At 34.0% G+C, this 22,654-nt stretch overlaps 1 protein-coding gene across 3 annotated transcripts; it reads left to right on the top strand.

Annotated features, from left to right (window-relative positions):
• Nucleotides 1-3,764: 3,764 nt before the first annotated feature.
• Nucleotides 3,765-22,409, top strand: LOC105794788 (DExH-box ATP-dependent RNA helicase DExH5, mitochondrial). 3 transcript variants are annotated; one of them, XR_001134124.2, is made up of 20 exons: nucleotides 3,765-4,237; nucleotides 7,612-7,766; nucleotides 7,852-7,939; nucleotides 9,672-9,917; nucleotides 10,851-10,946; nucleotides 11,305-11,493; nucleotides 11,609-11,768; nucleotides 11,842-11,972; nucleotides 12,795-12,962; nucleotides 13,727-13,999; nucleotides 14,122-14,316; nucleotides 16,737-16,940; nucleotides 17,140-17,209; nucleotides 17,312-17,460; nucleotides 19,705-20,010; nucleotides 20,260-20,319; nucleotides 20,440-20,592; nucleotides 20,730-20,840; nucleotides 21,052-21,945; nucleotides 22,107-22,409. XR_001134124.2 is itself a non-coding variant. In XM_012624108.2 (19 exons), the coding sequence occupies exons 1-19, from the start codon at nucleotides 3,797-3,799 to the stop codon at nucleotides 21,508-21,510; spliced, it is 3,654 nt and encodes a 1,217-aa protein (XP_012479562.1). In that variant the 5' UTR covers nucleotides 3,765-3,796; the 3' UTR covers nucleotides 21,511-22,073. The 3 variants fall into 3 exon arrangements, 2 of the variants coding, with proteins under 2 accessions (XP_012479562.1, XP_012479563.1); XM_012624108.2 differs by lacking the exon at nucleotides 22,107-22,409 and having other exon boundaries at nucleotides 21,052-22,073; XM_012624109.2 differs by lacking the exons at nucleotides 20,730-20,840; nucleotides 22,107-22,409 and having other exon boundaries at nucleotides 21,052-22,073.
• Nucleotides 22,410-22,654: the final 245 nt, after the last annotated feature.

Raw genomic sequence — 22,654 nt, 5'->3', positions numbered from 1 at the left:
ATAACAGATAGGGATTGGTTGATTTCAATGTTGTTAATTAACCCTCGAATTAGAGATCTAAATCACACACACTTCCAAATTGACTCCATTTTACCTCTTGGTCTTATCTTTACTGACTTATACAAATTAGTTTGGTTTATCTCTCGATCTCACCGGCCAACTCGGGACTAATGAATTGGTGCCCAATAATATCTTCTCTTAGTCTCACTTATCTTGATATTCCATTAGGGCCGTCAATCTTAAATTTTTAGGTTTATCTGATTTAGTCCAGTTTTGCAATTTAGTCCCTGAACTAAAAAATTAACCCCGAAAACATTTCCATCATCCATTACAATATTAAAGCTAACAAACATGAAAGAAACAACTATGAAAGCCATTAATATAAACTTGAGCAAAAAGATGAAAGCTTTGATTTTTAACTGAGTAAACTTAAATGAGAAGCAACTAACACAAAAATAAAGAAACAAGAACACTAAAGATTAAAGCTTTAACAGATGAAAAGAAAGAAAACTTAAATAACATTAACGCAAAGATTAAAGAGGGATTATAACTAAGTTTCAAGTCTTTAACATGTACATAGAACTAATCTATAACAAAAACTAACTAAACTAACGACTATCAAAATAAGTAAAACTAGAAAGAAACATAAACTAAAACCCTAAAATTATAGAGAAAAAACTACCCTACTCCTAACTAAAAGATGAAAGGAACCTTAAAACTAAAACATGAAAGAAACCTTAAAACTAAAGAGCTTTCTAACCTAAAACCACATCCTCCTTTTCTCCTCAGCCAAGAGTGGCTTTTAATAGTTGATTTTTGACCCAAAAATATTACCTAAAGTGCCCTTAAACGTTGGCTTTTGATTGGTGCTTCGGGTGGACAAACTCTGCCTCTGATGTCATTTTTTGTCCCTACACGACAGGGATATCGCGATACCCAAGTAAGGATATTGCGATACCCTACTTAGAATACACAGGGGGAGTTGTCACAAGGTGGGTATCGCGATACCCTAAGAGGATCTCATGATACCCCTATAGCTTGGACCCAAATCTTTTCTATTTTGAGTCTGTCAATGGTATTGAAATACCATTGTAACACCCCTTACCCGTATTCGACACCGGAATAGGGTACGAGGCATTACCAGAACACATACACTTGTAAACGTATTGAACCGAGTTATAAAATTTCAGCTAAATTAAAAATTTTAAATTATTAAAATACTTTTATAATTCTTCAATATATATCCTCAAAATATTATATTCATAATAAATAGGGCCTACTAGACCCGATACATACTCATGCAATTCAATCCTTCATTTCATTTTCATTCATTTCACAATTTCTCATGCTTACAATTCAATTCATATCACTAGCAATTTCCTTTTAATTAGCTTACAATTCAATATCATTAAGATCAATACTAATATGTATTTACCATTTAACTCAGTGTTTATCGATTATACCATTTATTAACACATCTATGAAATTCTCAATTTTGCAATGAAAATATCACTTTAGCTTAAATAACAACATCAATTCAACTCATTATCCCCTTTTTTCGTCATTTTACATTTCAAGTATGAACTTACTATTTCATTACCTTTCTATACCCGTTTCCTATTCATATCACACAAGATATAAACATATCATTCAACCATAGTCGCAAGCTAGTGCATTTAAACATAATTCTTTTTGAAACTAACCATATGATAAACCATTTCACTAGAGATTACATAATTTAAATCTTATCACCCCTTTCTTGATCACACACATATTTCCATTTAGGCACTAACCATTTCAATGCATAACTTATAAGTTTAACATGGCATAATCCAACCACAACTTGGCCAAAGCCTAAACATAGACACCAAATATGTTAGCCAAATAAACATATAGCATAAGCATTATAAGCATGGATGAGCACAACATTTGTTAATGTATCAAACTTACCAACATGAGTTAATTCATAAACCATTCATGACATTACTTCATGCCAAATCATATACCCAATATACCATACACACATACTATGAAACTTTATTTTCCCACATGAGCTTAAACCATGACCAATAATGCACAAATATAAGCATCATTTCTATTTCATCGTTTATCAATTATAATCAAACATATGACTAATTATACACAAATAATTCATATATTTTCCAATTTTCTCTTCCTCCTCTACATTCCACATCCTTAATGTATATAACACACTTAAACGCATTATCCATACTTTCACTATTTTCTTGTATGTAAATTCAAGCTGTCTGTCTGAGTTTGAGTCACTAATTTATTTATATCTCGAGCTACAGAGCTTCAAATTAAGATCCGTTAATTTTCCCCAAAACTAGACTCATATATCTTTTTACCATGAAATTTTCAGAATTTTTGGCTTAGCCAATAAGTACAGCTTATTCTTTACAGTTTCCTTTGTTTCACTAAAATTCAAATATCTCATAATATAAAACTCTTTTGCTTGCTCTGTCTATTTTATGTGAAAATAGACTTATTAAGCTTTAATTTCATATATTATTCACCCTCTAATTCAATTTCCACCATTTTTGGTGATTTTTCAAAGTCACACAACTGCTGTTGTTCAAAACTGTTTTATTTCTAAATTTACTCTTTAATAGTTTCATTACTTCATATCATCTTACTCAAGGGTCGATGAAATATCGAACCCAATATTCATCACGTAATCTTATTCATTTTACATGTACTTTCACTTGTCCAATTTCCCCGATGAACACTTCAGAATATTAATCGTTACTCGGTGGAATCAACACTTAGCAACCAACTTATATTCAATGATACGGGGAATCAGCACATAGCAACCCCTTTCACAATTAAGGATACGGTGGAATCAGCACTTAGCAACCACCTTTAGAATCAATAATTTGGGGAATCAGCACTTAGCAACCCCTCGGACAATCTGCACTTAGCAACCCCTTATCAATAATTCCTATACTTTTTGAATTTTGATTTTTAATCTGACTCAAACAATAACATCAAAATTCGTTTGGTTAAATTAAATTACTAATTTTGTAGTATGCTTACAACTGTAGATTTGGTCCATATTCTCCAATTGGATCATTCTAAGTCCCTATACTTTTCAAAATTTGAAATTTCAGTTTTTATGAAAATGACAACTGTTAATCTATTAATTGGATTTTATTGAATAATATGTGAAAATAATTAGCTGACATGAGATTATACATATTGTAATATGTTTGTCGCCAATGGTGTAACTAGGGAGGCTAATAGGGCCCCTCACCCTCCTGAAATGGAAAATTTTCCATTTAGGCCATTTAAAATTTTTAAAATTTTAAAATAGTAAATGTAAAATTACATTTTGACTTCTCTAAAAATGATACAAATTTGATTTAATTCTTTAAAATTATAAAAATATAGGCTATTAAAATTGTGAAATTAAATTTTTACTATCGTAAAATTACAATTTAATTTTAGCCCCTAAAAGATATTTTTATTTTACCCTGTTTATCATCAATTTTAAAATAATAAAATATAACTTAATGAGTTTATTAGTGAAAATTTTAAATTTAAAAATATAAAAATTAAAATAACTAAATTAAAATATAAAAATTAAATCCAAAACTAAATGTGCACAGAATTTAACCTATATTTTGAGTAAGAAACTAACAGTATATTTTGATCTGAAAGAAATCTAAGAAGCCCGAGCGTGAGTCAGCATAGAGTTAATTCTAGTATAAAACAAAAAGCAAACGCAATTATACCAACCAAGGAAAGAATCTAAAATCTTTGGAGCTTACCGTGAATGCCCCCCTCTTACTCTCCGCATTTCCTTCCTTTCTCTTCACAATTTCTCACCCACACCATAAAACCCTCACTCTTTTCTCCGACGATGAAGGATCGGCCTCCGTCCTCGTACGGCGCCGTCTACGTCCCTCCCCACCACCGTCTCATCTCCTCTCCCAACAACCAAGATGCTACCAAGAACTCCTCCGCCCCCGCGATTCACTCCAAGCTTCGCGACCACCAAAACACACCCATTTTGAACGCTAAGGGCACTGCTTCTCCTCCTTCTTTGCCACACTTGCAACAGCAACAGCAGCAGCGACAGCAACAGCAAGGGACTTATAATAACAATAACGGTAGTAAAAACAGTAATAATCAAAATGCACAGTATAATTCGGCTTACTGTCTGGGGATTTCCGAGAATGTCTCTGATCGCCAGCTGGATTTGTCTTTGCAATCGGTCAGTTCACTTCATACTTAACATATTTCCATTCGGCAATTTTTCCTGTAAAATGAAGTTCTTGTGTTTGATTGTTTATTGGCGGAAATTAAATTCTTGTTGATTGGCGTCGGGTTAGGCTAATTTAATTCTTTGTTTTAAAAGATATCACACTTTATTTGGTTCGTTTCTCATATTCATAGCAATGAAGGTTTCCGATTTCTGGTAATGAGAAAACAAGTTGAAAATATTTTCCGGCTTTAGAAGTAAAGTAAGTGGAATTGGGATATGATTTCCGTGGGTCAGAACTGCATGCCTTTCTGAAAGTTCTTGAGGCATTGCATTGCTTCTGGGCCTTTGATTTGGATCAAGAAGAAAAGGTAACCATTTAAGCCGTCCTCTTAATATTTCAAATGGTGAACATTTGATGGAGCTAAAAAAAGTAAAATGAGTGGCGAGCACTTTCAGTTTGGAGTTTTATATGATTAATTGAAAATATTGTTGCTGAGGATTACTAATTTGCTTGTTCTGAATAGCTTATCTGGATACCTTTTTGGACTGAAATGTCCTCAGATTATGGCTTTGACCTATGCGCAACCATGCATGAGGATAAAATTTAAGATTGTAACCAAGTGAATTTCACTCTAAATATCACTCCTAATAAACTCAAGACTAATACAATGCTAAAGCCCATCGTGTGTGGTTTGGTCACATTAATATTATGTTTGGATTGAGAAGATAGGCATGAAAGGGAAGTGGGGAAAAAGGGGACTCTTTGTTTCCCTCTTGTTTGGATAACTTTTAGAGTAGAGTAAGGCAGTAAGCTTAAGCCAGGAATTACCTATATCATCCTTTTCCCTAACAAATGTGATGTTTCAATTCCCCAAATTGGTCGGAAAAGAGGGAAAGGAAAGCCAAAAGACATTTTAAAGTTTGGTACGTGCATATTACCCTTTCTATATTCATCCTAAACTCTCTGAATTCCTGCACAGCTGTATGTAATCATATTTCCTTGTGTTGAAGTTTCTTCATCTAGTTGTTTGGCAATCCAAACAAAGTGGCAATGTCACATGTGAAGTATAGAACGCATCTAAAACTTATTAACCAATTCTTAGTACTCATTTTTCATTTTTCTTTTATGGAAGTAGTCATATATATGAATGTGACCAACTCTTTTCTCGTAGACTACTTGTTTCTCCATTAAGAAAAGTTACCATGTGAAAATTTAAATCATGGTAATTCTTTTATTCTCATTTGACTTGTAATCTTTCTTCTTTTCTCTAATTTGGCGTAAAACTTGTATAATGCACTCTTTTCTTTCCACTATTTAACAGAACAATGGATGTGAACATCCCCTCCCCTCACTCATTTTAGTTGTACCAACAAGGGAAGCATGTATAATTTCATTTGCTTTCTTTTCCTTTCCTTTACTGACTTATATCCAAATAGTGTTAGGGATGCCCATGTTGTTGCCTATATATGATGTTGTTGCAGTTAGCTACTTGCAAAATAAGGGTGTAGATTAGTAATATTTTTCTTCATGGGATTTAAATTTTAGGATTCATTATGGAGGCTTTTACTCTATTAATCCTTTGAGGTTAAGTATATATTGTGTTGTGAGAACTAACTACGTAATATATGCATACATATAATTTGATGATAAATACAAGTATGTGTACATCTCTTTGCTGTTTGGCTTTAACAACATTTTAAAATTTTATCATTAATGATAAAATAATGGGTTTTTCTCTTTAAAACTTTTGTGCTTTTGTTTTAATTCCCAATTCAATGAAGAGTGAAGATTGTAGCTTGACCACTTTTGTTGGTTTTGGAATTTGTGACAATAGGAGATTCCCTAACCCACAGTCAATTGATTGCTAAGATTCTTTCTATTTTTATGTCTGTCCTCTTTTCTCTATAAACAATGTTTAGTTGCAATGTATGGACTGCACAAAAATTTTCATATACATTTAAAATAGATGAAGTTGAACCTTGCTGGTAATGGGGTGTCATTTTATTGTAACAACAGAACAAACTCCTGATGCTGATTGAATGATGCTGCAGCATTCTAGAACTTAGTTAAATTGGTTATCATGATATGATTTCTTTATATTTCCTGTCTTCAATTTACAGTTTGTAGTTATGTCTTTTCCTTTTCACAGTAAGCGGTCATGTGACTAGTATCTTAGGTTTTAATGAGTTTGATTGGATCAGTTTTTGTGTATCCAAGGGCTAGCAGTAAAAGCTGCTGTGAACGTAGCATAAGTTGGTGTTTGTCCTACTTATGGAATAGCTTTTCTACTGCAAAAGTAAAAGCCAGGTCTCTGGTTCTCAAAATTTGAGATTTCTAGCTTATGCTGAGCACCCATTTGGTCTTCTAGAGGAAGCTATAAATCAGGGCTTCTCCAAAAAGTGCTAAATTGTTTAATGGCAAATATTTAAAGAAATCTTCTTACACTCTTTCTTATATTTCTATATTTTTTTCATAAAATTATAGAGACATCATATTATTTGACATTCATTGTTGTTATTTGATCTCGTTTTTTCTATTGAATTTACTTTTATTTTTTGTTTAAAGTGACAATTATCTCTTTCTTTATTTTTTCTTCATCTAAAAACGTGTAATTTATTAGAATAAGTTGAATATTTTACTTTTTACCTGTTAAAAATATATAAAAAGAAAATTAGATCTTAATATTTAATTTTGTATAGCACTTCTGCATTAATGTTGCTAAATGCATTTTTAACTTCTTTTTACAGAACTTTTGGAGTTGCTTGACTCAAACAACACTTCTTACAGAAATAGCAGCAAGACCAAATAGACCATAGATAGTCTTCTACAAACACTAGGCAACTGTAGTGGGATATTATTTATTAATGCCTCAACAAACCCTTTTGTTCTTGTTCCAACTTCAATTTTTTGCCTTTGTTCTGTTTATGTTTTATTATTGTACTATTTTTTTTGGCTACTGCATTGTTTATCGTTTCTACTTCTGCATTGCACGATTAAATAAGCCCACTTTAGCTGAAGCAAAGAGCATTGACTAATTTCTTCATTATTGTATGTAAAGCTTCAGATTATGTGTTAAGATATATATGTCCCTGATACTTCTAGGATTTGGCTAATAAATGAGCTCATTCATCAGTACTAATGATTAGTAATTCCCTTAAACCTTCATAAAAGAAAAAAAAAAATTAAGGAAAAAATAGAAGATGCATTAAGATGTGTTTATCAAGGGTGAGATGAGATCATTGGGAGAATGTTCCTATAGTGGTTTTTTTTTTTTTAAGTTATTAATTTGTATCTTAACTTTTCTGTTCAAATTTTGTTGTTAACTTGGGCTTTGTTGCATGAAGGCTGTTATAATTTCATTTCTGCATGCTTCGTTTTCCAGGGTACCTTTGATGAAGCTAACATTGAAGAGTGGAAGCGAAAGCTAGCCATGCTTCTACATGATGATGGGAAACAGGAGTTCGTATCAAGGGAGAAGAAGGACAGGCGAGACTTTGAGCAAATAGCAGCTTTGGCAAGCAGAATGGGTTTGTATAGGTATCTCTGTTGACCAAAATAGATGTTTTTGCACATAAATGCTCTTAGTTATGTGGGGATTCTCATCGTAAATTATGTTTGACAGCCATCTTTATTCCAAAGTTGCTGTCTTCAGTAAGTTGCCCCTGCCTAACTACAGATTTGACCTGGATGATAAGCGTCCACAGAGGGAGGTACTCCTGCAATTTCTTTCATCTATGCTCTCCTTTATGAAACACCAATACTATGATGCTATCTTCTAATACTGGTTTTGTATCCTTATCAGGCCTTCAACGTATTGGATATATACCCATAATGTACTCATTACCTAAAACATAAAAAGTTGTTTTTGTTCCATTCTTATGCTTTAAGTGGGACTATATGTTGACTGATACATGCAGAAAATGAACACAACTCTTGTCCTGTTTAATATTTATATCTCTAAAGTTGTAATTTAGCAAATAGTTGTTAATCAACAAATTTAAGGGAACCAATTAATAGAGAAATCTTAAAATTATACTGAGACCACATGTTATTCTTCTTTTAATAGTGTTATTTTTCATGGATTTTAAACATGTAGTTTTGTTGGATTTACCACACTAGCACATATACTGTTAACTAGTAATAAGGTGACAAGTATTGACCCACGAGGATTAGTACCTAAATCTTACTAAGTACTGAAATTCATAATTAAGTTTTTATTCAAAAAATCAATTAATTCTAAAATCTGAAACTAATTTTGATACGGACCTTTGTAGAACCACACCCCAAAAGCTAGATATTGAGGTTGGAGAGCCTAGCTTGATATAAACCTCAGCAGGAAATCCCATACTCCCCTAGTGAGTTCCAAGTCCCATACCTTGCAATTGGCACATAACAAAGTTAGCAAACTAATACTAAATCAAACTGTAACAAGGTTTTGAGTTTCTTATGAAATAAAGAACACAGGATCATGCCTTCACTTTAAATCTCATTGAAATCTTGTAGTCTCCAAAAATACCCTAAAATGTCCTGAAGTAAAGGTCCGAAGGCTTCACAGCGTGACCTTTCCTTGTGAGGCCAACATAAGAAATCTGTGGGTTCTTTATCACATGGCTGCTGTGGTGCTGCTCAAGGGAGCTGCAGCTGCAGTGCCGCAATATTTGTTCTGACAAATTGGGAAATATTTCATTCGAACTTCATAGCGAAGTTGTAGAAGGGGAATTACATTCTTCAATGAGCATATTTCTCATAAAACTAGAAATGGTGCGCCATGCTGAAATGTTACTTAGATGTACTTTTATAGTTTTGGAGATACTATTCTTAATGGACATCATAATATTATGTTTGAAATATTATTAAACATGAACACTTGACAATCAACATGTTTGGTTTGCTGAATTAATATTCCTAGAAATTCATACATATAAGAATTTTTTGAATTAAAATAAAATAAGAATTTCCTTTTCTCAATATGAATATTTTACTATAATAGAAAGAATTATGAATAATTATTTAAATAAAATCTCAGAGTATCATAAATCACTTTAAAAACATTCAAAAGAAAAGTATATGATTATAATTATAATTATTATGTTATACAGTAAGTTGTGCATAGTGGAAAAAATTCACTATCGCTATTGCTAAAATGGTTGTGATAGCATTTTTTATGTATGCAATCATGATAAATGTGACGTGACTGAAAATGCGTTCACATTTGTGATCACAATTTTAAACCCTAGCTATGTATGTATATCTTTGGGTTTGTTACTTATCCCAGCTTTAGGCTGTCCTAGCTTTTGGAAGTTACCATATTGTTGTGTTTGTATTTCGATACCTTCTACCCATTATGTTCTCTGGTGGTGCTTGTTAGGGTACCTTTTGTTGACTTTGATAGCGCAGTTCTCTTATATGTATAATATTGAGGCCTTTTGTATTTGATGACAGGTGAGCTTAAATTTTGGTTTGTTGAAGAGAGTCAATGCCTATCTTGGAGAGTACCTTTCTAAAAAGTCTAGGAATAAGGAAAGCTTTTCGGATAATTGTTTTTCAAGATCAAGCAGTAATAGCAGTATAGTTACTGAAGAAGGACTTTTCGAGCAGCCAGAGCCATTAGCATCTGGCACAGCTGTTATGGAGAAAATTCTTCTGCGGAGAAGTTCGCTGCTGCGTGATCAGCAACAAGCGTGGCAGGTTCATTTTACCTTGATGATTGTGCATATAGATATTTGCTATTGCCTAGATATAGCATCTCATATCTGCCCATTATATTAGAATATTGATGATTGTTCTGCTGCACTGCTATTTTATTATTGGCTAAAACATAAAAAAGACTTGAACTTAAATTGAATCTATCACATGAGACGTTATCCTTTGTAATCAATTTAAGTCCTTATCTGTTATTTATGTCCAATTAAGCTTGCTTGAAATATAAAACTGCTATGTTACATGAATCCACTATGTGATATAATCTGCCACATGCCAGATGAGGTGGAGAAAAAATAATTGCAATATACTGGTTGGGAGGAAATTGTTTCTTTACTATTTAATTTTTTATTCAAGGACGGGTATCTGCTTTATAATTGTTTCTTTATGGTCATGTGGGTCATGTGGCAGTTTCTCATTCTAAGAAGGCTTGATTGGGTGTAAATAATAGTTAAGGGGCTCAAATAATCATATGATAAAAGGAGAGTTGGAGTGATAGATTTAATCAATTACCACCTTTTTGATTAAGTACTTCTTTGGGCATAATACCTAAATATACTCATTAAGTTTACCCAAAATTGGAATAAGTTCCCCATCTTTCCTTGATATACTATTCTATTTCAGTACAGTGAAAACCTCAATTTTGATGATGGGTGCAATTTAGCTAACTAGGTAACATTCGAATGTCCACTAATATCTTTTTACTTGTTTCTCTCCTCTGTTTCCTTATCTTTTCTCTTTTGTCGTCTGAATTTCTTTCTATTCTTTATGTCAACAATACCTCATTGTCATCTGCCACAATTGTACAAGGTATTTAAGGCCTTAACAAGAAATTGGCTGGATTTGGCCTTCTAAGGTTAGAATAGCCTTGGCTGGTTTGAACTATTTTGATTGTGTTTTCCACTTCATTCATGTTTGTAGGAGTCTCTTGAAGGAAGAGAAATGCTAGAATTCCGTCAAAGTCTTCCTGCTTATAAAGAGAAAGATACCATATTGACTGCCATTTTACAGAATCAGGTGTGTTAATTTTAGAAGTTCTTTGAGTTTAGTTGCTTGCTTCTGCAGGAATTAGTGGTAAAAGATTGTTGTATTCATGAACATATTGGGTTCCATTGGAGCAGAAATGAGCTGGGCTACTCATGCATGCTCAACTCGTTAAGAAACACTACTTGGATTGTTATTTAACTAATGAATTGACCTTGAGGCTATATTATCTTTTGTTAGTTAAATGAGCTGGGTCACTCATACAGGCTCAACTCATTAAGAAACACTACTCATACAGGCTCAACTTGTTAAGAAACACCACTTCAGTTATGTAGACATGTTCTATTTTTCTTATATGTTTTGTAGTAACAAAAAGAAATGTGTTTTGCAGGTTGTTATTATCTCAGGTGAAACAGGATGTGGCAAGACCACACAAATTCCCCAATTTATTTTAGAATCTGAGATAGATTCTGCGCGCGGAGCTTTTTGTAGCATTATATGTACGCAACCCAGGCGAATATCTGCTATATCTGTTTCAGAAAGAGTTGCTTCAGAAAGAGGAGAGAAATTGGGTGAATCTGTTAGTTTCTAAGAAATAGCTGCCTAGGACATTTGCCTAATCTGTTACATTCTTTGTTAAAACATTTTTTTAAAGAAAATTGGGTAATGTTTCTCATTATTGGCTTTATTTGAAGGTTGGATATAAAGTACGGCTTGAGGGTATTAAAGGGAGGGATACCCGTCTTCTCTTTTGCACAACAGGCATTTTGTTGAGAAGGCTACTAGTTGATAGAAATTTAAAAGGTGTAACTCATGTCATTGTGGATGAGATTCATGAACGAGGGATGAATGAAGGTAATATGTGAAATTGGTGTCTTAGTTTTATAGTCAGTGAAAAATGTTTCTAATATAATATTTAAAATGTCAGATTTCCTACTCATTGTCCTTAAAGATCTCCTTCCTCGCCGCCCAGAATTAAAGCTGATTTTGATGAGTGCAACTTTGGATGCTGAGCTTTTCTCCTCGTATTTTGATGGGGCACCTTTAATCCACATTCCAGTAAGTTGCAAACTCAGTTCCACCTATAGTTTCATTTCGAGCGGCAGATTTATTTGGATCCATTTGCCCGTCTACTGGCTTTTTATTGAAGTGCTTTTATGAATGAGCTAGTTGAGATATGACGAAAGATATTTAAACGACGTTGAAATTTGTATACATAAGATTGTTGTCATATATTTTTTTCTTCTTTTTTAACCTTCCTACTTTTATCGAAATGTGGAAGAACTTTCTTTGTAAGTATCTATAAATTTTTAATTTCATTACATTTGTGCTTTAAGATATTAATGGAACACTTTTGACTCAGATAATTGGTTATTGTCTTTCGTCCTTTGCTACAGATGGGTAATTACTCGTGATATCTTTAGCTAGTTTGATTAGCTGCTGGGCCTTATGCCATTTTTATGTTTTGTCTGCTTTTGATTAGTTCCTTGTTATGTTTAAACTAATTTAATGTATATTAAGGCCTTAATTCTCCCTTATATTCTGATTCTAAACTTTCACAGTGATGGCATAAATCTTCTATGTTTCACCTGTCTCCCACATCTCCATTTTGCAGGTTGTTGTCATGTTTTTCTTTTTCGGCCTTTTCCTAATTGATCTTTCTTTTGGCCTTTAGTTTCTTCTGATAAGAGAGATTTTTGCTTTCCATAGTTTTCTGTCGTGTTTAAATTAGACTTTTGATATTCTTTTTTGTCAATTTTCAAAGCATGCATTCAGAATATATGTCACTTGCTTAAGTTCTTCAAGATTTGACTTGCTTTCTGGTGGAGTTATCCAGAATTTGAAATGTATTGCTGATTTTTTTTTTCTTGTTCTATTTAGGGTTTTACGTACCCAGTTCGAACACATTTTTTGGAGAATATTTTGGAAATGACAGGTTATAGGTTGACTCCATCTAATCAAATTGATGATTATGGACAAGAAAGAATGTGGAAAATGAGTAAGCAAGCCCCGAGAAAGAGGAAGAGCCAAATTGTCTCTTCTGTTGAGGTATGCAAACTTCTTTTTAATGTTGTAAAAACCGAACTGTACCGGTTCGTCTGATTGGTTCAATTGGGAACTGGTGGTCTGTTCGATTTGGTGCATATAAAAATACCCAAGAGTTGAGAACTGATAGAAAACTGGTTCAACCCATAAAAAACCAGTTTAACTGGTAAAGGACTCGATTAAACTGGTAGAAACCTGATTCATTATTTTCTTTGGGACTAAAAACTGGTTGTTTTATTGATTTTATATAATGTGCTTATATATAATGTGTCTGTCTGAATTGGTGTTACGAGTCAATTCGAAACAAACTCAGTCAGCAAAATTACTTAAAAACAATTAAATAGAAGTAATAAATATTAATATGATGGTGTTTTTGTCTTTTAGTAATTTATATTAAATGTTTAAATAAAACATCTAAAATAAAATATCAAAAGATCGAACTTGAGCTTAAAAGAATTTATTTACAAGTATCTTACCACTTTATCTATGATTTAATTGTTGAATAAATCTTTTATAAATATAATTTAATATTTAAGTTTTTCTTTCACCCATGATGTGGGTGTGACAAAATCTAGTATGTATTAAATGCCATATTAAGGCCATATATATTAATTACTTAAAATCATATATTTAATGGTTCGACATGTGACCTGTAGGTCTCACCGATACATCCAGTTTGGTTTTTTATTCATTGCGTTTTGCTGCTTTTGGAATACTGCACTCTATGATTCCTTTCTTTTTTTCTTTATTTTGAAAATATATAATAGGATGCGCTCCGGGCAGCTGATTTTAAGGATTTCAGCCCTCAGATTCAGGAGTCTTTGTCATGTTGGAATCCTGATTGTATTGGTTTTAATCTCATAGAATATCTTTTATCCTATATCTGTGAGAATGAGAGGCCCGGTGCAGTTCTAGTCTTTATGACTGGGTGGGATGACATAAGTTCTCTGAAGGATAAGCTGCAAGCTCATCCAGTCCTTGGAGATCCTAGTCGAGTTTTGCTACTTACTTGCCATGGTTCTATGGCGAGTTCTGAGCAGGTAATCTTCATTCTTTGTTTAGCATATATTCTAAGACGGTGTGTCTGGCTAGCATTTTTTGCCATTCTTCCTTCCCATCCATAATTTATTTCTAAATAAGTTTTTTTTCTGGATTCTTGCAGAAGTTAATTTTTGAAGAGCCTGAAGATGGAGTGAGGAAAATAGTATTAACTACTAATATTGCTGAGACAAGCATAACAATTAATGATGTTGTTTTTGTTCTTGATTGTGGAAAGGCCAAGGAGACATCGTACGACGCATTGAATAACACTCCTTGTTTGCTACCATCATGGGTTTCCAAGGTTTCTACTCAACAAGTAAGGCTACCATCTGATTGCATGTATGATCTCTAATCTTTGTTGAGGTTAAAACTGACTGTTAATAATTTGTCTTCCCTCTTTCATAAAAGTTGTCTAATATAATTTAATTCTTGTTGAATGTTCATTTTATGACCTTTAATATGAAGGTTTGTTTCTTAATTTTTGTTGAGAATGCTTTTACTGGGCTATTAATAATTTGCACTAGGTGCTTTTTAGGGGATGAATCTTTTTCTTCTAGGAGTAATTGAAATAAATTTTGTCAAATAAATCAATTTCTTAGAGGACATGAATGCGAATAGGTTGCACAAGATTGGCTTTGTATACTGCATCTTTGTGTCAAATGTGAAACATGTGGAACGAGAGAAATAGTTAAATATTGAGTTTCTGGTTGGCTTGTATGTGTCTTTTGTATGACTTCTAAACTCTCACGAATCTTCAATCTTCAAGAGGCAGGGTTTAGTGTGGTCCAGTTTATCCAACAAAAGATGCATTTTTTTTTTTCATTTGTTGTTCAATACGCATGATGTTCTTATGTTCCCGTATTTGTTGTTGAATATTCAAACATTGAGAAACCAAGGAGTTTGTTATTGTCCCTTTTTCACTATTAAAGGTGTGATTAATGAAAAAAATAAAAGCTACAAGAAACTAAAGAGAGCTTCTGTTAGTTTTATTTTTTGCACTCGTCACCTTACAAAAGTGTGCATAGGCGTAGTATGCCTCACCCGAAAGGCATTGAGGTGCTTGTTTTGTCTAGCACTAAGACATAGTGCCTAGGCAGCACCTAGGTGCTCGCATTAATAACATTGATTGCCTTTTTGCCCATAGCGAACTTTTTCTTTAGTGTTTGTTGCTATTGATTCAAGTTCAGCTATTTTATTTTTTCATTTTCATCACCTTAACAAGATTCCTCTTTGATTGTATGATCGTTTCAAGAATCTTCTAGAAAATGAGTTGTTTGCCTCTAGCCAAACATGTTCATCTTTCTTGACTCTTGAAATGACTTGTCGTTGTGGGTTTTAGTCTTTTGTTTCTTATCTGTGTTGAATTTGAATGCTAAGCATCTAATGCAAGTTTTATTGGTAACATGAGACTAAGATATGTATGAATATACGGTATTTCTATACCTTTTGCTTACAGAAGAACTGCTCATTAGATAGATGATCTAATTGTATAATTTCTATTGCTCATGCATTTGGCAGTTGTTAAAAACAAGTGAGTTTGCTATAAGAATTTACTGAAAAGTAGAGATACAAAGAATATTGAGTAATGCAAGCTAGAAAAATATGCTGAGAAAGTTGTAAGTTAGGCTAGAGCGAGAGTATAAAAGTATTTTTTGATAGGTTGGAGTTAAAAGATGGAGAGAAAGATATCTGTAGGGTTGTTTGGATGAGTGAGGAAAAGATTAGATATGGAGGGATGAGATAACCTGAGGCATTCAAGATGAAACGCCTTGGTCTGTTTTATTTATTGGTGACATTGTATTGGTTAATAAGACTAAAAAAGAGGTTAATACCATGTTAGAGTTGTGGAACAAACATGAGAAACTTAGGGACTTAGATTGAGTATGTGGAGTGAACATTTAGTAAAAGGAGGAATAATGATCAAGAGGGTGATCACGCTCGATGATCAAGTGATACCATTAGCAGTGTGCTTTAGGTACAAAGAGGTGATAATTCAAAAAGACAAGCAGATTGGTGGAGATGTTTACCGTAGAATAAAGCTTGGGTAGCTTATTTGAAGAAGTGAGATTGGAGTTTTGCTTGATTGCAATATTCTTTTGAGTTTGAAGTGGAAGTTCTTCGGCTTAGCTATATTCTACAAAATGTTGGATTAATATGAACATATATAAAAGATGAGTGTAGCTAAGATGCTGATACTAAGATGGATGTGTTGTAAGAATAGAAAGAATGAAGTTGAAAATGATGATATTTGTCTTCAAGTTGGGATAGCTTTTATTGAGGATACGTTGAGAAAATCATTTGTGATAGTTTGGTCATTAGATGAAGATTGAGGGATGCACCTATTAGAAGTTTAGAGCAAATCGACACTGCATAGGGTAAAAGGTTGGAGGGACACTAAAATGGACATCGTTCGATGTGATAAATAATGATATGAAACTATTAGGACTTGAAGAGAGGATGATGGTTAATGTAAATGATTGAAGGCGGTTTTGTGTACCAATATAAATATTTCTATGTCTCGTCCTTTTGTAACCAGCCTCAAATATGTGGGACAAGGCTTGTTGGTTTGGTTTATGCATTTGACAGCCAGTTTCCATTGATTTCTCCTTCTTCTCTCCTTTTTTTATATGTTCACTGGAAAGAAACTCGTAAATGAAACAAGCCACTCTTGCTGCTTGCCAATTATTTACCTTTATGTTGATTAATGTATTGTTTTGTACATGCATGTCTATATAGAGAAGAGGAAGAGCTGGCCGAGTGCAGCCTGGAGAGTGTTATCATCTCTATCCTCGATGTGTATATGATGCCTTCACTGAATATCAATTACCTGAAATTTTGAGAACACCTTTGCAGTCTCTTTGTCTGCAAATCAAAAGTTTGAAACTCGGAAGTATATCTGAATTCCTATCAAGGGCATTGCAGTCACCAAAGTTACTGGCGGTAGTACTCGATTTGATATCTTGGATTTACTTTTATTGTAATATCAATGCCTTACCAAAAATCTTTCATTTTGCACCTTATAAATTTCAGATTATGTCAGTATTGAAGGTCTTATTTGCCACCTTTGCATGAATGTAGACTGTTCTGTACTCTTATGTTCCTCCCAATAATGTTTTTATTTATTAAACTTTGACCGTAGGTTCAAAATGCCATTGAATATTTAAAAGTCATCGGGGCCTTGGATGAGAATGAAAATCTGACTGTGCTGGGTTTGTGAACACATATTTTTGCTTTTCCATATTAATGGTCTTTAGTTTTGGTAATTTATTTGTAACTGTACCCTCATTTAGTTCAACTTACATGACTGACAGGGCGTTATTTGACTATGCTTCCAGTGGAGCCAAAACTTGGGAAGATACTCATCCTTGGTGCTATTCTTAATTGCCTGGATCCTGTGTTGACTATTGTTGCTGGTCTTAGTGTTAGAGATCCTTTTTTGACACCATTAGACAAGAAAGATGTAAGTCAGCTTTGCTTTTATCATTTGCATCTTTTTGTGGGATTGTAGCCTGAGCATGAGCCTTCTATTCTTTACTCTTTCTTTTTGGTTGAGTCTATTTATTTCGATTGATTGCATATCTGCTGGTAAATTTTGGAGATGTTGGTTATTTGTTGTTTGAACAATGGTGTAGTAGTTCTGGATTGGGTTTTTGTATTGTATCTTTCATTAAAGGCTTGTTGTTGGCTTAACTTTCTGAAACTGAAGTTTAATGCTTAGTGGCATAAACAGTTTTCCTTTTATAGCCATAAGAGTGCTTGATCCAATAGAGTTCCTAATGGCAGTTAAGGTGCATGAAAACAAGAAACTATTTTCTGGGTGCAAATGGAAAATAAAAAGTAAAAAGAATGATTACTTCAAGGTTGTATGGTTTTGGTCAAATATTATGAATTGTTAAAATTACATAACAAAGAATGATTAAACTCTGTCACTGTACTGCCAGCTTCATTGCCTTCTCTTTTTGGTATTTATGTCATCATTACTTAATTGATCAACTGATAAAAGCTGGAAATTTCACTTCTAAAGGTCTTAGCTTGTGGTGCTATGTTATAAGAGCAGCCTGAACAAATAACTGTTTATCTTCCAACCAAAAGCTACTCTAATTAACGACACGTTAGTGAACCAAATAGACCCTAGGAAAACACACACAAAAAAACAGACTTTACCTTGAGAAACAAAAATAATACCATGAGACTAACTAGAGAAACACATGCTATAATAAGATTGTAACCTTATTATTCTCAAGGCGCTGCCTTATTTCCCTTGAAATGAAAGTTAAGGAGAATCTTATGCGGACCACTTGTACTTCATATCATGTAGAATGGTCGGAAGCTCAATTTATCTGTTGTATCTAAGAGATTTTGTTCTCTTAAAGTGCAGTAATTATAGTGATTATTAATATTTGAACTGCAAATGTTCTGTCAAAATCAGACTAGTATGGATTTTTTAATCCTTACTTTACTTATATGCTAAGAACCTACTTTTAATCATTTGGAACTGTTTAAGCTTCAAATTTTGAATAACAAAGAGGTATTTTTAAGGTATCTTATGATGGCTATGCATTCAAAGTTACATATTCACTAGGCTACCTTGCTCTTGATTAATCCCTTTTTGTCTTTGGTACATGTGATGAAGTCTGATATGAGATTCTAACCTTATACCTTAATCTTCTTAAACACGCATAACAATTGCTAGGTTGATACTGGGTCGTTAGTTATTTAAAGGTGTTAAATACATCCTAAGAACTTGCATATCTTGTGTGGATTGACCATCAGACTGTATGGCTTGGCTTTTGACTGTTCTTTGGTCTTTAATATTTTTATTAGAAGTTTATTGGGAACGGTGTATTAAGTATTAATAATAGAATCCTTAGAAGCATAATGATTAAATGAGTTTAAAATTTGTATGGGGTCCTTTTGGTTTGCAGTGAGTTTGTGCCAAAACAAATAAAATAGGGTGGTGTAGGATTTGCAAAGAGGACTGGTGCAGACTCTAGATCATGGAGTGTCGTGGCTGGCAGAAAGATAGGAAGCTTAAAGTGAGAACTTGGAATAGCACGGAAACAATTACCTAGAGTGACTTGTGGGAATTAGGAAATAGAACGTTGGGGTGGTTCGAGTGTTGCTTGTGAAGGGTAACCAAGTACTAGTGAGTAAATGGAGATTGTATGGAACTTGCTTGCTTCTAAAATGAGCCTCGAAAGCCTGATAATGTAGACTTGAGGTGTAACTAGTACAGCCTATAGAAATATGCCAGGTCATTTTCATTAAAGTGATGAATAATGAATTCTAAATTGATGGTTAAGAACTGATTCTTTCGCAACAGTTAATGAACAGGGAGGAAAACCATCTATGGAATAGCACACTAGAGGTACTCTTATACTCCAGAGGATGGTTGAGGGATACCTTTACAAACTCCATGTCTGAGCCACCTGGGCAAAGTCTCTATGACATGCCTTGGTGCAGAATTAACCAAAACCTTGCCACTTGTTCCCGGGCTTAATCCACTGGCATGGTTGCAAGTCATTCCGCAAGACAATTAGGGACAATTTTAAATTAGTAAAATCATAATTTTCAAATATCATCTACAAATTAAAATAACCAAAAGAGCTGGAGACTGAATCACATTGACTTCTTGTGAAAGGAACTTGCCTATAAAGGTCCAAATATTATATCACATATGACAGATCTTTTGTCCTCCTTGCAGCTTGCAGAGGCTGCAAAGTTGCAATTTTCCCATGATCATAGTGACCACCTTGCACTTGTCCGGGCTTACGAGGGCTGGAAAGAAGCCGAGAAAGACCTTGCTGGATATGATTATTGCTGGAAAAATTTTCTTTCTGCACAATCAATGAAGGCAATTGATTCTCTTAGGGAGGAGTTTCTTTCATTGCTCAAGGATACCGGTCTTATTGACGGCTATGCAACTAGCTGTAATGGCTGGAGCTATGATCAGCATCTCATCCGAGCAATTATTTGTTATGGGCTTTATCCTGGAATTTGCTCTGTCGTGGTGAGGTTTTAGTTTCTTTATTTCTACTTTTGTATACCAAACCTCATCAAACTGGGGACCTTATATTAAAAGTATACTTGGCTTGCTGATTAAATATTATGGCTACTTACCGTGCACATACAACATTATAAGGAGAGTCCTCTGCTTTGAACTTAAGAGGCTAAATTGTGACCTGTTTCCTCTAATTTGCAGTTTGTATGTTTTTCCCTCTAATAATTTCCTTGAGTGTTCACATGGACTAATGTGCAGCATAACGAGAAATCATTTTCACTGAAAACTATGGAGGATGGACCTGTACTTCTTTACTCGGTAAGTCTGCTTCTAGTTGTTGACTCTTTGCTGCTAATTACTGTATCACTAAGTTAGTTGATATACTTAGTTCTCTTCCGTATTAGCATTCATGTGATAATGTACATTCATATTTTATAGAACTCTGTTAATGCTCGGGAATCTAGAATTCCGTATCCTTGGCTGGTTTTCAATGAGAAGATAAAAGTGAACTCTGTTTTCCTGCGGGATTCAACAGCTGTCTCTGATTCAGTGCTTCTCCTGTTTGGTGGTAGCATCTCAAGAGGAGATGTTGTAAGATTTTCTCTTCTGTCTAAAATTATTACTAGATGTTTTGTTTCTTCAAGTAACATGTCTTTTTTTGTTTGTAATTTTCTGCAATTATTTTCGATAACTGGTGGTTTAGTGAAATTCTATTCTTGCTCTAATAGGATGGACACTTGAAGATGTTGGGAGGGTATTTAGAATTTTTCATGCAACCTGCTATAGCTGAAAAATATCTAAGTTTAAGGAGAGAATTTGATGAGCTGATTCAAAATAAAGTAAGTTGAGAGCTCAGACAAACCAAATTTCCCTTAGCTGGTTCTATTCTGCCTATTTTGTTTCTGCCGTTTCCTTTATTTCCTATAACTTTCCCATGTGGAAAAAATCTTTAAGCTCCTGCTTGATAAACATCTTCCGTTCTAGTTAATTTTTAGATCTTAAATTTTAATAAATTCATTCCTACTAATCAACCTTGGTGAATTTGGGCAGTTACTGAATCCCCAAATAGTCCTACATCTTCATCATGAGCTCATTTCTGCAATACGGTTGCTGGTTTCTGAGGATCAGTGTGATGGAAGATTTGTATTTGGCCGTCCAGATCTTAAACCATCAAATATGCCTGTTGTTCCACCACAACGTTCTTTGATTTCAAGGACAGAGAGTGGTCCCGGGGGTGATAATTCTAAAAGTCAGCTCCAAACACTGGTCACCAGGGCAGGATATGCTGCACCAATCTACAAGACAAGTCAATTGGAAAACAATCAGTTCCAAGCTACTGTTGAGTTCAATGGTATGCAAATCATAGGGCAGCCTTGCAACAACAAGAAGAGTGCAGAAAAGGATGCTGCAGCTGAGGCTTTGCAGTGGCTGATGAGTGGTACCCGGACAGGCCATGAGTATATCAATTATATGTCGATGTTTCTGAAGAAAAGCAAGAGGGATAACTGATCTACAATGGCTCGATCTCCCATTGAGGGTTTTGTGTGGAACAGTGATCCCAGCAGATGTGTTCAAACCTTATTTGTTCTTTTGGCATGGTTATATTGCCCCTTTTTTCTGTGGAAAACAAAGTAATTGCATTGCGGCATGGAAAGCCAAGACTTTAACCACAAATTTGAAATTTCCGGCTGCCATCATACTGATGCATTTACTAACAAAAGCAGGCCCATGGTGGAGCTTTAATCTTTGATTGCGACCTGTAGCCAGTTACTGACCAAGGCTGAGTGGATTAGGATTGACCTATATTGCATGCTTCATGGTGCTGATCTTAGATTGGAGCAATCAATTCCATTAGTTTATTTGTGGGGCAACACTAAATTCAAATACTACTCGGGGTCAGAAAATGTACATAAACAAGTAGGAAAGTTGGCTGATTGTTCTACGGTACTTTATGCTAGAGTTCATCTATTTTTGAGTTACAATTCTTATCTGTATATAATTTGATAAAATGCCGTTGCTAGGTATTTACCCGTGAGAAATACGTTATCAATTCATTTCATTTTTGAGATCCATACTTATATTTATTTTTTTCCTTTTTGTGCTAGATTGGTGCCTCTTCAGATTGTTCGCCCTGGGGCGGTCATTTACCCTCTCTCAGGTTTGAACATTGTCCCATTGAGCAACAAAACCTGGATAAAGTTTTTATATATGCACGTAAATATTATATAATATATGTTTTGAACTTAGATGAATCTAAAAAGAATACATATTGAATAAAATGGCTACCAACAAGGAAACACCAGAAATAACTTTGCTCAGGGTGTTTTTTTTTCTTTGATAATTAACGGATGAGTTATTTCAAGATGGAGTTAATTCTATTTGAAGGCAAGCTGCTTGACTTATGTTAATGTTTGGTGGTTGCATCATTCTCACTCATCTTTGTGAGAACTAGGCAATGTCCAATCTTCTTTTCAGAGTTTAGGAGTCAACATTGAAATGCTCTTTCTTCGGATAAAACTACGCTAGATCCTCTCCATCAAAGATGAGCATGGATAGATGATTGTTATTTCTTGTTTTCAATTTTCTTTTAATTTTAGAATTAAAACGAATGTTGGGAAACATAATAAAAACATTGCACAAAACTAAACCTTGA

This window comes from Gossypium raimondii, chromosome 3 (genome assembly GCF_025698545.1).
Source record: "Gossypium raimondii isolate GPD5lz chromosome 3, ASM2569854v1, whole genome shotgun sequence".
NCBI lineage: Eukaryota > Viridiplantae > Streptophyta > Magnoliopsida > Malvales > Malvaceae > Gossypium > Gossypium raimondii.
Note: the sequence above shows the minus strand (reverse complement) of the source record. Positions and strands in the feature narration are given on the sequence as shown.